General features: G+C 58.1%; 1 protein-coding gene across 2 annotated transcripts in view; it reads right to left on the reverse strand.

The window, feature by feature from the left end:
• The window catches only part of MLLT1 (MLLT1 super elongation complex subunit), a 73442-nt gene that overhangs the window by 14533 nt on the left and 42682 nt on the right, over positions 1–16227 (reverse strand). The window contains exons 4-5 of one of the 2 annotated variants that reach the window (XM_030807775.1): positions 6021–6164; positions 2380–2505 (exon numbers count right to left, since the gene is read on the reverse strand). In XM_030807775.1, the coding sequence (XP_030663635.1) occupies positions 2380–2505; positions 6021–6164 (270 nt within the window). The remainder of the gene's footprint in view (positions 1–2379; positions 2506–6020; positions 6165–16227) is intronic. The other variant, XM_030807776.1, reaches the window with a different exon arrangement.

Genomic DNA, 16227 nt, shown 5'->3' on the forward strand with positions numbered 1-16227 from the left:
CCGGGGTCTGAGCCGCCACTGCCACCAGGACCTGCCCAGCTAGAAGGAGCCTTCCCACACAGGAGCACAAGCACCCGACACCACAGGTTCTGAAATTAGGCACATGTATTTTTTGTTTTGTTTTTGTTTTTTGTTTTTTTTTTTGAGACGGAGTCTTGTTATGTCACCCAGGCTGGAGTGCAGTGGTGCGATCTCGGCTCACTGCAAGCTCCACCTCCTGGGTTCATGCCATTCTCCTGCCTCAGCCTCCCGACTAGCTGGGATTACAGGTGCCCACCACCACGCCTGGCCAATTTTTTTGTGTTTTTAGTAGAGACGGGGTTTCACCATGTTAGCCAGGATGGTCTCGATCTCCTGACCTCGTGATCCGAATTAGGCACTAAATTTTAAGCATAACATGAGCGCTCTCCAGGGTGAGAAGCCATCAAAATCACGTTTGCAAGGTTGTCTGCGAACCTCCACGGGAAAAAGCAACCAGGCCAAGTACCTGACATTACATGGGTGACACCCGGCTCCCTGCAGCTGCTGCCAGGCAAGGCCATGAGAGGGTCTTGCCCCCTCTATGAGGCTGTGGTTCCTGCCTGCCACGCCACTCTTGGGTGGGGGCTGTGAAGTGGGGACAAAACCCCAGGACTGAGTCCCCCAAAGCTGCTGCAGCTGCACTCACCAGCAGTCCCCCAGCCTGGGGATTCTGATGGGCAAGGCCCCAAAAGGCCCACCTATCCCATCTCTCTGGGCTCAGGGAGCCCTGCTGAGGCCCCTCTGCTTGGAGCACATGGCCCGGCCACTCACTCTCCAGGCAGAGAGCCAGTGACCAGAGGAGGGCGCTCAGCCGGGGAAGAGGCCGGTTCATGGGCCTGTGCCACCCAGGGCTTCACGGTGGGGCCGACGGCTCATTCACCAGGCTAGGGCTCGGGGCAGAGGGGCTTTCTCTCAGAATGCCCTCAGCAGACAAGTGCCTCGGCAGGACCCTGTGCTGCCCAACGCTCCCCACAGATGCCACCTACATCTCTCCACCCGGTGGCTGGAGAAGGCTCCAGGTACAGAGAGGGTGGGGCCCACAGGCCTCCTGAGCCTGGAGGATAAACTCACCGGCTGGGGCCTCCAGGGGTCTCAGAGACACTCTGGCAAGAGATACCACCAGCAGCCCCAGCAGATGCAGCCCCGCCAGCCCCAGGGAGGGCACCTCTCCAACCAAGAAGTCCTTTCTACGCAGGGTTTTAGGTGGCTTGAAGTGACCCGTACAGAAGAAATCCTGTTGTGGTGGCTGAGAGGGACACTGCCAAGATCCCCAGCAAGAGCTTTTCCTTCACTGAACCTTCACAAGGCTCAGGGAGAGACAGGCCAGGAGGCCGAGTGGGGAGACCCCAGGGTTCCGTTTCCTACTCAGAGACTCTGGCAAGTCTGACGATTTCTAAGACCTGATGGCCTTGGGGAAAGAGCCAGAAAGACCTGCCTGGGTGCTGCGGTTCTTCTCCCGCATGGCTGACGGTGAGTCTGTGAGGCAGCTGGAGAGCCCTGCCTGTCCCGCCTGGGATGGCCGGGCCCACATGCAGGGCCCGGCAGACAAGTGAGGCGAGGAGAAAGGAGAGGACCGTTGGAGAGATGTGTGGGTGGCGGGCACCGGGCAGCTGACCCGAGGGCCCATGCCGCTCAGCCTCCAGGAACGGCTGCGCTGAGTGGGCGGCTACGGAGGACTGGGGCGTGCTCAGGGGTTGAAGGGACACTGTGATGCCATCAAAGGGCTTTCTAGCTTGTCTTCTGAACTGCCGCTCAGGGACGGTTTAGAGAGAGAAGCCTCAGAAAGGCTGAGTGCCACCCACCTGACCGACTGGGCTGAGATGAGACTGTAACAAGTTTCTTCCACACTGGAATTCAGCTGGCGCCCACCTGGCTTCCCCTGCCCTTCCCCCACGAAACTCTGCAGTGAGCCACAGCCCGAGATGCAAAGCCTGGCATAGCCAAGGGCAGGAGTAGCCCCAGTTGCCCTCAGGAGGGTCGAAGAGGTGGGCAGCTGCAGCCTAGACAGAGACACTCTACCCAGCGGCCGCCCCAACAGCCGTCAGCAAAGCTCTCAGGGCTTCAGGCCGAGCAGTCCTGGGGCCCTGCCATCACTTGGCAGAACGGGAGAGGACTAGGCAGGGTCTCTGGCCTCAAGATGAATAGGACAAAGAGCCCATGATCACGGGCTTATTCCTGAAATCCTAGGGAAGCGGCAGTGCGCAGCGAGGGGTGTGCAGAGAGCTCAAAGAGGAAGACGCCAAGGGAGCGAGTTCAGGTGCGGAAGGCCCAGCCCAGTGGAGGGAGGGCGCCGGGGGCCAGACCCACCACAGCTGGGCCCCGGCGCTCCCACGCGACTGGGCCTTCCGCCTCACTAACCTTGGAGCCGTGGGATGGTTTGGTCTTCTTGGGGTCAGAGAAGGCAGAGAGTGGAATTGTGGGTAACATGGGGTAGTCGGGACTGGGCCTGGACACCGTGTCTGCTCCTTCGGGCATTACCATCACCTAGTGACAGAGAAGAGACAGTCATTATCGATGGGCAGGGGGCAGGGGGCCCACATGGGCCGGGCTGAAGGTGGTGGGGCTTCCCTCTGCAGGAGGGGAGAAGGGAGAGCCTGAGCGCTTTCCCGAAAGAATCCCAGGCGCTTCCCTGCTGGGGACTGGGTGCTGAGCACGCAGATGAAGCAGGCATGGGTGGGGAGCAAAGAAAAGCCCAGGGTCCCAGGATGGCTGGGTCCCGGTGGGGCCATGCGGCCTTCCGGGAACAGTGGACCGGAGGGCTGGCCCAAGAAGACTTGCGGAGCACACTGAGAATCATGAGAAGGCAGCTGTGGCCGAAGCCTGACCTACGCGCTGAGGTTTAGGGGGAACGGCTCAGAAGTGTGAGAGGCCAGCCAGACGCCTGCGACAGGCAGGCAGCAACTTCCCGGGGTGCACAGGGGTGCAACTCCAGTGGGTCCCACATGCCCAGGAAATGAGCCGTCCTTGGTGTGCAGTGACTGTAGCGGACCCGAACAGGGCAAGTGCACCCAGGCTGAGGCTGAAACCAAGGCAGACGACCTGTGCCTACCGAGGGGGCTCTCTGCAAAGCAGGCCCGAGTGAGCCAGCGAGCCTGCAGCATGGGGCACCTGCTCCTGCGCTCCGTCAGAGGCTACGGATGACCAAAGTTCTGGGGTCCTTCCAGGAGGGCTCCCAGGAAACACCTGCTGTGCAGGGGGAAGCTCGGAGCAAGGTCTTGAAATATCAACACTGCAAGTTAAGGAACGCCACCACCACAGAGAAAAGCCTCCCAGATGGCCGCAAGAGAGAACAAAAGAAGAAAACACACTTCAAAAAAAAGTATTGAAGTCGGTAGAAGAAGCACCGATAACAGCCTTGAGCACCTGTGGTTCCCGGCCAGCCAAGCCTTTCATCTAAGGACGCTGATGTCATGCGGCCATGGGGACATTGGCTGAAAAGAGGCCATGGGCCCCTAGGGTCCCCACTCTGAGCTGCTTCTCAGAGCCTGTCTGACCATGATAGCTCAGCACCGACAGCACGTGTGCCCCAGCCGTCCCTGAAAACACGCCACGGGAGGCTCTCCACGCTCTGGAGCACGCACACCATGCAGGCTCACGGAGGAGCCACGGAAGGCTGCCGTGCACAGACGGGCTTGCCAGGAGGCTGAGCCCCATTCGCTCTCAGGCCCATTCCTTCGACTCTCATGGTAATTTACCTTCTTTCCCCTCAAAACAATGCCCTAGACTGACTGTTTCAGGATCACGCAGTGTCTCGCTCTAGCACAGACCCTTGAGAAAAAGGAACTGGGAACTGAACACGCAGATGACTCCCACCTCCTACAAGGTGCTGCCAGGAGGACCAGGCTCCCCAAGGGAAACACAGACTCTCAGCCACGGGGACAGAGACAAGACACGGTCCTAAGTGGCACAAGGCTGGAACGGCGGAAAGTCCTACCCTCTCTCCCTTGAATTACCGATCTCCAAGCGACCCCCAGTGAGAGGAGCAGAGAAAGCAGCGCTCGCTGACACAGAAACCAGCCCCTCCTCCCAGGTCTCCCAGCACCCGCGGCAGGGGGCTGGGGTCACCTGCTGCTAGACGGCCACTGCCTGGTCCCGGGAAGCCCCGAGAGGAGCCCCTGCCACTGAGGCCTCCGGCTGCTCCTAAGGCTGAGAACCCCACTCCAGGGCAAGCCCCGGAGGCCTGGAAAGTTCCTGCCCAGCCAGCCAGCTCCCCAGACAGCCCACCCTCAGAGGGCAGAACGCCCAGCGCCTGGGGCAGAGACCCCCCACGGCGCCTGCTTCAGCCTGCCCGTCTCTCTGTAGAGCCAGCGCTCCCTCCCGACTGGCCCTTCCTCCCAGCCTCGCCCCACGCCTCCTCCCCGCCCCTGGCTTTCATGTGTTGAGACGATGCCCTCAGAGCCTTCATCGCTGCGGAGCAAAGGAAGCCGCCTCCCACAGGGAGTGAGGTCCTGGCTGCAGCCCAGAGCGGCCCAGGGAACGCCACTTCCCACAGCCACGCCACCACGGAACCTCCAGGGACGCCCAAAAACACCTACTGCAAACGTGGTGAAAACATCTGGCCACGAAAGAAGGTGGAAAAGCGGAGCCAGGAGGGCGCTGGGACCCAGCCCTCACATCCTCAGGCCACCCAGCACTCAGCCACACCATCCACATAGACCCACGCCGGCACCGCCCTCCCCAGATCAGAACCACAAGCGGGGCTTTACAAGGATCGCAGGACTCACTCAAGCTTCTACATGGACAGACGCCTCCTTCCTCTTAGGAGAACGACGGCCACCAAGGACCTGACCGTGCCCCATGAGGAGGAAGGAGGACTCCCCAGCCCGACACTTATAGCCACAGTGCCCCAAATTCACTCAGGAGGCGACCCATCCCACCCGCATACCCCACACGTCACACATGCCACATACACACCTGACACATTCACATACTCTCCACAACACGTCACACCATACGTGCGTGACACACCACACGTGCGTGACACACACGTGCGTGACACACCACACACACTTCCAAGTGACATGACACACACGCCATGAACACCATACATGACACACCAGACAGCGTATGTACATACGACACAACACACATATACACACGCCACACACGCCACATGCCCCACATGTGACACCACACACCACTCACCCCTACATGCCACACATGCCACACACTGTACATGTCACACCCCACACGTACACACAACACACACCCCATACCACACATGCCACTCACACCATACACGAGACACATGCCACACACAACACACATACATACACATGACACACCACACACCGCGCACGACACACACCACGCCACCCCGGCCCACTCCATCACAGGCTTAGGCTGGCACCCAGGCAAAGGCTCTGTGGCCCTGGGCCCTGAAGGTGGCATTGCTGTTCTGTGACCAGGCCTCAGCCTGCGCGTCCCTCCCTCCACGCACCCCTCCTCCATAACCACCACCAGCCCTGCGCCCACCCTGTTGCCAAGAGCCCTTGTGGGGAACTCTGCGCCCCCACAGAGTCCGGAGGGCTCAACTCCAGCCACCGCGTGGGGGTCCCGGCCACATGACTCCCGGAGAGCCCTGGCCCCAGAGCTGGCACTGTTGTCCGGCCTCCCGAAGTCAGAGGTGATGGCGATGCGCATGGCAGGGGCCCTGTGTGGAGGCCCTGCCCGGCTAGTTACAAGCCAGCTCCAGGCCCAGTCACGCGGTCAGACCGGCCTTGTGCCCATCCCTTCCCGGCACTTCCTGCAGGAAGGTGCTAATTACCCACGGCCACCCAGAAGCACAGGGTGACCAGCAACGAGTCACCTGCAGCCACCACGCCCCGGCACAGGTTGTGGAGCTCCCAGGTCCCCTCCAGCTCTGTTGGGCGCTGCCGTGTGACCTGCACCTCAGGTCTCGGCCCCCAGCACCGACACCTCTGGCTGGGCACACGCGGCTGCAGCAAAGCAGCCTCGGCGAGGCGGCCCCTTGGCGGGCAGGGGCAGGGCACACTCACCCCGCCGGCCCGCAGGAGCTTGTACCGGAACTCCGTGGTGGGGTTGTTGAAGGTGAGCTTCTCGCAGCGCAGGTGGTTCACGGGCGGGTTGCCTTCCAGGTTCAGGAACAGGTCGTAGGTGAAGCAGACCTTTCTCGGCTCCTCCTGGAACAGAGAAAACAAGAAAGTCTGCATCAGAGGGTGGCCGTGGGGCAGGGACACAGCTCCCCATTGGCCCTGGTCCTCTCCTCTCCCTCACTGGGCCTCCGCTCCCCTCCCTCCGATTTGCGCCCACTTCTCTCTCAGGGCACCTCCTGCCCTGCCCTTATTCAAAATCGACCAGCTTACTATGTGCAGCCAACTGGGTCTTGCAGGCCCCATGGCAGAAACAAAGCTCATTCATAGCCATGCTCTTGGACTGTTACGGGAAACATGTACCCCCCTCAACCCTCACAGCACCACTAATGGACAGGGAAACCGAGGCACAAAGACGCCAACTAACACGTGGCAGCACTGAGACCTGCCCCGGGCCTCTGAGGCCCACGATCTCACCACCTCTACTCCCTGCTTCCTTTGTAGCCAGGGCCAAGCCCGACAGACGCAGGACGAAGGATGCAGACTCAAACGACAGAGCAGCACCCAGGGGGGGCAAAAGTACAAGGTCACGACCCAGTTTCCAGGAGGCTCTGTCCACTTTGGGTGCCGCCCCGCACCATCGCCACCCCAGAAGACAGGGACGCTCGCCTGGCATGGGGCAGGCGCTGATGGATTTTCCGCACGAAGGTGTGAGGAGTTCATGGGGTGGCCTGGAAAAGGGCTGTGAGTGAGGGGCTGTGATGAATACAGAAAGGCCAGGAGGGCTCAGGGCAGGCAGGCTTGCGGGAAGGAGCTGTGTGAACGGGCTCCTGTGGAGGCCCAGCAGCATGTGCAGGGGCTGCGTTTCTGTGAACCTTGAAATTTCGAAGCAAGACAATTTTCTTTTTTTTTTTTTTTGAGATGGAGTCTTGCTCTGTTGCCCAGGCTGGAGTGCAGTGGCGCGATCTTGGCTCACTGCAAGCTCTGCCTCCCGGGTTCACGCCATTCTTCTGCCTCAGCCTCCCAAGTAGCTGGGACTACAGGCGCCCGCCACTGCGTCTGGCTAATTTTTTGTATTTTCAGTAAAGACGGGGTTTCCCTGTGTTAGCCAGGATGGTCTCGATCTCCTGACCTCGTGACCCGCCCACCTCGGCCTCCCAAAGTGCTGGGATTACAGGTGTGAGCTACCGCGCCCGGCCGAAGCAAGACAATTTCATCCGCTTTTCCTTAAGAACCCTATCCCATCCCAAATGATGTAAGCCACAGGTCCCAGGGGAGTGTGGGAGAACCGCACTATGACAAGCCTGAATGTCACATGGAGGAAGGGAGGTTTTCACAGAAACAATGTGCATGGGCCGGGCGCGGTGGCTCACGCCTGTAACCCAGAACTCTGGGAGGTTGAGGCAGACGGATCACTTGAGGTCAGGAGTTTGAGACCAGCCTGGGCTATGTGGCGAAACTGTCTCCACTACAAATACAAAAATTAGCCGGGCGTGGTGGCAGGAGCCTGTAATCCCAGCTACTCGGGAGACTGTGGCAGGAGAATCACTTTAATCCGGTAGGCAGAGGTTGCAGTGAGCTAAGATCGCACCACTGCACTCCAGCCTGGGCGACAGAGAAAGAATCTGTCTGAAAAACAAACAAACAAACAAACAAACAAACAAACAAACAAGCAAACAGACGTGCAGGTTCATGTCCTCCCATTATGGGCAGCTGGTGCTTGACAAGGGTGATGAGACCACTCAATGGGGACCAAGGAGCCTCTTCAACCAATGGTGCTGGGACAACTGGATACCCACTGGGGGAGAATGGAGGTGGCCCTACTCCACCCACACACAGAAAACAACTCAAAATGGATCAGAGACCTGGACGTAAGCACTAACGCCACACAGCTCTCGGAAGAAAATACAGGTATCAATCACGACACTGCATTAGGCAATTGTTTCTTATAATACAACACCAAAAGCACAGGCAACTAAGGAAAATTAGATCACGTGAACTTCAGAAACATTTCAAAATTTTGGCCCAGACATTGTAGTTTATGCCTGTAATCCCAGCACTTTGGGAGGCTGAGGCAAATGTAGAGACACGGGTGAGTGGGTACTGGGGGTGGGTGGGAGGTGCAGGAGTGGCTCTAACAGACACAGGGTTTCTTTGGGGGTGATGAAAATATGCTGGAATTTAAAAATTGTGATGATTGCACAACACTGTGAATATACTAAAACCACCAAATCTGTATAATTTAAAAGGCTGAATTTTATGGTAGGTGAATTACAATGCACTTTGTTAAAATGCAGTCCACCGGGATAAAGATAACTAAGAGTATGGGCGTCCCGTGAAGGCTTCTGAGTTGGGGAACACTGCTCAGAAGCTGGAGACGTCACACCGGCTCAGTCAGCAGTGGGGATGCAGGGCAGAGCTCCGGGCCCGGCGTCCTCTGCACCCTCTTTATTCTCAGCCCTTTCCCCAGCAGCCTAAGCTCGCAGGTGTACGACCACACCCTCAGTCCTGGTGAGAGGGGACAGACCGAGGGGCTTGAGGTGCTGCAGCATGCCGTTTCTCCCCAGCCTGCCTGCAGTGCCGGACAGTTCGCACAGGTGGCACCAGGCTCCGCAAGCTCTGGGGACAGGCGCCTCCTGGGAGTCGGGGCCCAGCTAGCAACACAGGTGGCAGCGGCAGCTCCTGTGGCCGCCCACGAGTCCCAAGTGCACCTGCATGGGAAGGAGCCTCCAGAACCACGAGTCCGGTCAGGGCAGACAAGTGAACATGAACAGGTTCTTGATCCAAGGCCAGCTGGTGTGGCCGACAGTGACCTTGTGTGGGGAAAGCCCCGATCTCAGAAGAGTCTCTGCCCCAGCCCCAGGCGGGGAGGTGTGACCTGTCTGGGCCAGGCTAGGGCTCCCTCCCCTTGTCCAAGGGGACATGTGACTTAGGCTTGGGTAAGGAGATGGAAGGGAGGACGGCCTAGGGAGGGCTTTCCTTCCCAAGTCAAACAAAACTGCAGGGACAAAGTTTCTCGCCACCTCTCTTTGTCTTGCCAAAACGCGAGAGGTGGTGCCTGTGGGGGCGGCTACCACCACAGGACTATGTGGAGGGATGCCAGGCCCCAGCGCCTCTTGCCTTCTTGTCCTGTAAGAAGACCAGCCCCAGGCCAGGCGCGGTGGCTCACGCCTGTAATCCCAGCACTTTGGGAGGCCGAGGCGGGCGGATCACGAGGTCAGGCGATCAAGACCATCCTGGCTAACACCGTGAAACCCCGTCTCTACTAAAAATACAAAAAAATTAGCCGGGCGTGTTGGCGGGCACCTGTAGTCCCAGCTACTGGGGAGGCTGAGGCAGGAGAATGGCGTGAACCCGGGAGGCGGAGCTTGCAGTGAGCCGAGATCGCGCCACTGCACTCCAGCCTGGGGGACAGAGCAAGACTCCGTCTCAAAAAAAAAAAAAAAAAAAGAAGACCAGCCCCTACAGGAAGCCCCGCTACACACCTGGTCCGAGCAACTGAACGTATCCCTAACCGACACACCCCCCGCCAAGTCCACACTTCCCCTATGCAGCTTTCCATAAGGACGCAAATGTGGCCACATGCCCCTCCTCTGTGTCCCTGTCTTTACGGAGACACTTGTCCCAGGGGGCGGAGGTCCCTGCCAAACTGGGAACCTGGGGCTGTGAGGACTCCTCTCCTGTCTTCCCCCGAGGAACGCAGCTGACCCAGTTCCAAGTGAGCCAAGTGAGATGCTAGGGCAGATTGGAGGGGGATGGTCCAGCAGCAGGGGTGGGAGGGGCTGGGAAGGCTCCCTGGAGGCTGTGGTGGGGTTGGAGGATGGCCAGGAGCCAGTCAGCTCAAGAAGGGTAAGAGGTGGACGGGTGCCCAGGCTGGACCGCCAGGAGCATGTGCGGCCTCACACCGGAAACAGTGGCACGGGCTGCGGTGTCCTCGTGGGACCCCCGGGCTCCAGCACGGCTGCAGCGGAGAGAGGTGGTGGCGCCGACCCTGGGGAGAAGGGCCTTGGCTGCCGCTGGCTGCGGAGGGGGAACCCTGTCCGGAGGTGGAGGAGGGTTTTCAGCTCAGGAACAACGGTCACATCCATGTCTCAGGAAGCCACACCCTCCGGCCTATGGCGCAAAGGGGAGATGCAAGCCGGCACTTCTGGGCGCAGGGCTGGCTGGAACCTGGCACATAAAGGGGAACCGGGTGGGGGAGGAGAGCTCTTGTCCTGCCTTCCCTACAGAAGTGACACCACTAGGTGAACCCAGAGAAGGCAAGCAGCTAACCCGCACAGACTGTCCCAGCTGACCCACGAAGGACCATGAGAGCATCCTAGCACCTCACCATCCACTCGGCCAGCAGCAGAGATGTGGGCAGCCACACAGAGACAGGGCCTCCAGATTCAGGCCCCCAAGATGGGGACACGTGAGTCAGAGGGCGATCCTGAGTGCCACAGCATGGCCACAAGCAGCAAAAACCAGATGGTACCAAGCTCTGTGGGACACATGGTCCTGACTCTTCACCAAATAAATCATGAAGCAAAAAAAGAGTGCGTGAATGAAAAGGGGGTGGGAGAATCTAGAAAGGAATTTCAGAGACAAACCAAAGAATCACAGTGTGTGGATCTCATCAACGTCCTGATTCAAACAAACAAACAAAAAAAACAAGACTTTAAACACTGGCATATTGAGAGACTAAGGGATTATTAATCATCAATTAATATAACCAAGTAATATGGTAACATAAGAGATTACTAATTCATGGGTATGGTCCTGGTAGCACTGTCTTGTTAGAGGCCTCTTTTGAAATATTTACACATGAAATGACGACGTCTGGGATTTGCTCCAGAATGACCAGGAGGGCAGCGCAGGCTGGAACGGGCTTGGCTGTGCAGGGACCACCTTTGGGTGGGTGACGGCTACGAGGGGGTTTGTTGCATCTGCCTCTGTAAATGCTTCAAACTTTCCCTGGTAACTTCTGAGTGGACGCTAGGCAGCAAGGCTATGCAGAGGATGAACGTGGCTGGGGGGCATCCTCGTGCAGAAAGCCTGGGGCCTGAGGGCCACCAGCGGGAGCCTGGCCGTGATCCTGCCTCCTAGACCTCAGGTTCTTCATGGGCAGCATCGGGGGATTCGCCGCAATGCCACAGCCACAGCGCTCAGCACCCTGCCTATCGCCCACAGAAGCCGTGAGTGCCTCCACAAAGCAGCCTGGGCTAAGAAGGGCACCTGGGGAGGCGCAGCCAGACGGTACCAAAGCACTGGGACGCCTCAGGGATGCTCCCTAGCTCTGCCCACTGTATGGCACAGGGCACCCTGGGGCTCAGAACCGGGTTCTCTCCTCTCCACGCTCCTGGCCACGGCTGTGCACCCCAGCTGCACGACGAGTCCAGCCGCTTCTCCCGAGCTCCTCGGCCAGCCCCTCTCTCCTGGACCACCTGCCTCCTAACCGTCACCCGCTTCCACCACAGCCCCCTTTCAGGCCACAGTATCTCCATGGGCTCAAGGCTCACCCCAGCCCACCAACAGTCTCGATGAGCCTGGAGGAGGCGCCACATCCTCGGTGCAGCCACAGCGACATGCTGCCTTCTCCCACGCCTCCTCCACCCAGCTCACCCCTTCCTGACCCCCGCCCGTCCCTACCCCGGCCTGCTGCTGTCCCTAAGCACAGAGCACAGCTCACTCTCTGCCAGCTCTCCTCGCAGTCCGAAGCATGTCTGTCTTCTGTCCCCGCACCCCACTGACCCATGAACACCACACACAATGGGACCGTCCTGTTTTGTTCCTGATGGGCCTGGTGCTGGACTAGCACTGTGTCTGCTGAACATCCCTAAATACTCATGTATCCACCAAAAATGCCACAGGCGCCTACCATAAGATCCCAGCAGGGATCACGAGAGACGAGAGGTCTCTAATCTTACAGACAGAGCACAAAGGCGAAACAGCCATGCGGCAGTGACACCGGTGTGACACCAACTGCACCATGTCACAGTGTCTGCAGAGCACTGACGGTGACCAGGCACCTTCTAAACACTCAGTGGATATGAATGCTTCACAGCCCCAAACCCAGATGTTCCTGGTGTCCCCCCGTCACAGATGAAGATGCTGAATCGGACAGGGGATCTGGGCAGCAGCAGAGCCAGCGCACCCCGGCAGAGGTTCTTGGGAAGCCCCAGGTCTTGAAGAGGTTCCTGTGGCCCACACAAACCAAACAGGTAAGGCAGCCATGACAAGGAGACCCAGCATGTTCACGACTGCAGAGAGGGGCAGCACCGAAAAGCCAGGAGGGCCCCCCCTGCTGGCCAGGTAGAGGTCATGCCCTGAAGCACCACGCGGCCAGCACCCTGGGATTGGGATTGGCTGCTGGAAGCTGCCAGTGAGTCACAGGCACTGGGAATGACTAAATGGCACGCCCTCTACATGAGACCTGGGCCTACAAAGCTTAGGAGCACCCCAGGGGGCTGCGAACCCCTTCCTGGCTACCCCTGGAAACCAGCCTCCTGGGAGATGTCAGGACAGCAGCTCCTTCATGCCCCTGAGGCCTGGCAGCAGGCTCCGTGAGCACTGGCAAAGTCGAAGGTGGCTGGCCAACCAGCCCAGGTGTGACACCCTTAGTGACTCCAGCCGGACTGCGCTGTGACCCACTAATGTCAGTAGCTTCCTAGAGTCAAGTGTTCTCGGGCCCAGCCAGGTCACGAGCAGCTGCCCACTCCCAGGCTGCTGGCCACGAGCCAGCGTCTCTCTGGCCTCGGCAAACTAAGATGCAGAGGAACTGGCCAAACAGGTGCCTGTGCCAAAGGCCGCAGCATGCACCATCCTGTGCCCGGGACGGGGAGTCCAGGCAGTGAGCCCACCACACCTGCGGGTGCTCCTTGGGGGATGAGGATCACAGGCGCCGAGTGGCCAGGCTGGCCTTGGCACGAGGCACAGCAAGGCAAAGGCCCTGTGGCCAGGGGGCCACGCGTGGAGCACCTGCTGCTGCCACCACCTCTGAGAGGCCACACTCCCTCTGCCCCACACTCCACCTGGAGGACAGCCAGGCTTCCCTCCCAATCCTGGGTGTGAGGGGAGAGCAACCAGCCCTCCTGCAAGGTCTTCCAGCTCCTGCCGACTCTGGCTGTCTGCTGTCCATCTCTGCCCTGCCAAGCTTGTCTGGCGGCTGCCTGGCATTCCCCTCTGAGGCCCCAGGGTTCATAGACATATGCTGGGCTTAAAAAAACATTTTGGCCAGGCGCGGTGGCTCACGCCTGTAATCCCAGCACTTTGGGAGGCTGAGGCAGGCAGATCATGAGGTCAGGAGATCGAGACCATCCTGGCTAACACGGTGAAACCCCATCTCTACTAAAAATACAAAAAAAAAAAAAAAAATTAGCTGGGCATAGTGGCGGGCGCCTGTAGTCCCAGCTACTCGGGAGGCTAAGGCAGGAGAATGGCGTGAACCTGGGAGGCTGAGCTTGCAGTGAGACGAGATTGAGCCACTGCACTCCAGCCTGGGTGACAGAGCGAGACTCTGTCTCAAAAAAAAAAGAAAAAAAAAAAAAACGATGCTTAAGACACAAAGAGACAAAGCAATCAAGAGAAATGCTTGGGCCTGGCACAATGGCTCATGCCTGCAATCCTGGCACTTTGGGAGGCTGAAGCGGGAGGATCGCTTTGAGGTCAGAAGTTTGAGTCCAGCCTGGTGCACACAGTGAGATCTCATCTCCACAAAAAAAATTTTTTTTTAAATTAGCCGAGTGTGGTAGTGCACCTGTAGCACCAGCTACTCAGGAGGCTGAGGCAGAAGGATCCCTTAAGCCCAGGAATTCGAGGCTGCAGTGAGCTATGATCAGGCCACTGCATGCAACCTGGGTGAGAGTGAGACCCTGACTTAAAGAGGGAAAGACAGAGAGAAGCTCCAACCGTACTTGAATCCTGAAGTGAACACGTTAATTTTAAAAGATGTATATTCACACACACAGAGCCTCCCTCAGTTTTTGCAGGGAACTAGCTGCAGGCTCTAGAGAGCTGACTGTGTGTGAGATGACAGGGGAAACTGATGGTATTGGGCATGTGATAATGTTAAAGAATTACTAATTTACCATTTTCTAGCCAGAATGATATTGTGGTTAGGGGTTTTTTTTTGTTTTATTTTAAGAATCTTATCTCTTATAGGCACAGCAGGAAATATTAGCAGATTAGAAGACATGATGTGTAGGACCTGATTCAAAACAACCCTTGGCGGGACAGAGGAGAAAGCACCCCATGCGGGCTGCCGGCTGTGGGAGCCGGAGGTGGGGGGCGGCTGCTCTGCCGTTCTCTCTGCTTCTGTGTATGTTTTTTACGTCGTCTATATTAGAAAGGAGAATTAAATAGATATGCTTGGCTCGGCCCCCAGCCTGCCTCACAGCTCTGAATTTGAATTCAACACCACCTGTGTCCCTACCACCCTGCCCCTGTCCTGGAGCTGGGAAGACAGTGGGGAACCGGGCAAGTCCCCGCCATGGAGCCCAGATGGAGCCCTCCGCCAGGGCCTTCTCCGGCCAGTGGCAAATGCCTTGCTCTGCTTTAGGAGGCTACCCTGGCACTAGGCGGTGAGCACTGTGGGGCTGGGCGTGGGGCCACAGGCCTTACACCGCCACACCTTAGTCCACACCAACGCTCCAGGGGGGCATCACTCTCTCACCAGCTGCTAGGAGAGGAAGCTCAGGTTTCGTGGCATCTGGCCATTTACCGAGGCCTCACAGAACCAATAAATGCCAAACCCACTAGTCCACACATCAAAAGCTTCTCGCATACACAGAGCCCTGCCCCTCCTCTGGACACAGCTGTAAGGCACTACGCTCTCGCATTCACCGGTCCACGGCAAACTGGAATGGGGCTGACACAGTCTGGCGAGAAAGCAAGGGAAGAGCAGAAATGTGGAAAAAAGACATCCAAGAAGCAAACAACCTCATCCCTGAAATCCCACGTCCAGGATGAGATCCGACCGAAATATCCAGAGAGTATAAAGAAATGTACGAGGAGTCACCAAGGCACCCCTGCAGAGGGAGACCCCGAGATGCCAAATGTCCCCCCCAGAACAGTCAGGTAAATGACAGCTGACACAAATGCCAGGGTACACGACATGGACCCTGGCCAGAACCAGGCACAGCGGCCTGTGCTGACGCCAGAGGGCCACAGGCAGGGAGTTCAGAGGTGTCAGTCACACTCACGCCCACACACTCACACACACATGCATACACACACCACTTACCCACGTGCACACCTGTGTACTCACACATGCACACGCACACACCCACACTCACCTGCCCTTACACCTGTGTACACACACACACACACCCGCCCACACACCCATGTACACACACTCATACACGTCCATACTCACCCCTCACCTACCTGTGTACAAACACACACACAAACACACCCGTGTACAAACACCCACCCCCCACCCCCCACACTCAGACTTACACACACACCTATGTACATATACACACCCACTCACATCCACACACCTGTACACATACACACATGCACACACAGACTCACGCACACAGAGAACTGTTTTGGAAGGACAAACATTGCTTATCATGGAGAGGATTTCAATTCCTTGTAACCTGCATATATCACCTTGGCTTTGTCATCAAAAGAAAAACTTTTTTTTTTAAGGCTTAGGTAAAACAGCACAATGTGGGCTGAAAACCTCTGACCAGGAGTCAGAGGACTCCTGGGTGCTGAAGCGGCTCAGCACTGGCTCACTGTGTGACCCTGGATGGGCTGCTGCACCTCTCTGAGCCTCAGAGAGAGGCAGGAATCAAACGGGAAGGAGGCAGAAAGGCCGGCGGTGCCTCTGGCTGGGAGGACAGCGTGGGCAGCATTAGCCCAGGCCCCTCCATGCCTGCCTGATCGCTCAGCCTGGGAGGCCATGGAGACCCCAGAGGCCCCGCCCCCTCCTACAGGTGTGCTCAGGGCCTGCAGCCCTGTATGAAACAGCGAAAGCCAGCCACCTACAGGCCTGCCTGGAAGAAGCTGGCCCTGGTCAGGGGAGGCGGGGGAGTTTTCTTCTTGTACCCCTGAACTTCCAACTCCACTGTGGAGCACGCTGCCGCCACTGGAAGGAGCTCGACAGATGCAGCAGGTGACGCAGAGGGCAGGCTCTAAGCGGAGCTGGCCCCGGCACTCACCGTGC

The sequence above is a fragment of the Nomascus leucogenys genome, unplaced genomic scaffold (assembly GCF_006542625.1).
Source record: "Nomascus leucogenys isolate Asia unplaced genomic scaffold, Asia_NLE_v1 Super-Scaffold_241, whole genome shotgun sequence".
NCBI classification, from domain to species: domain Eukaryota; kingdom Metazoa; phylum Chordata; class Mammalia; order Primates; family Hylobatidae; genus Nomascus; species Nomascus leucogenys.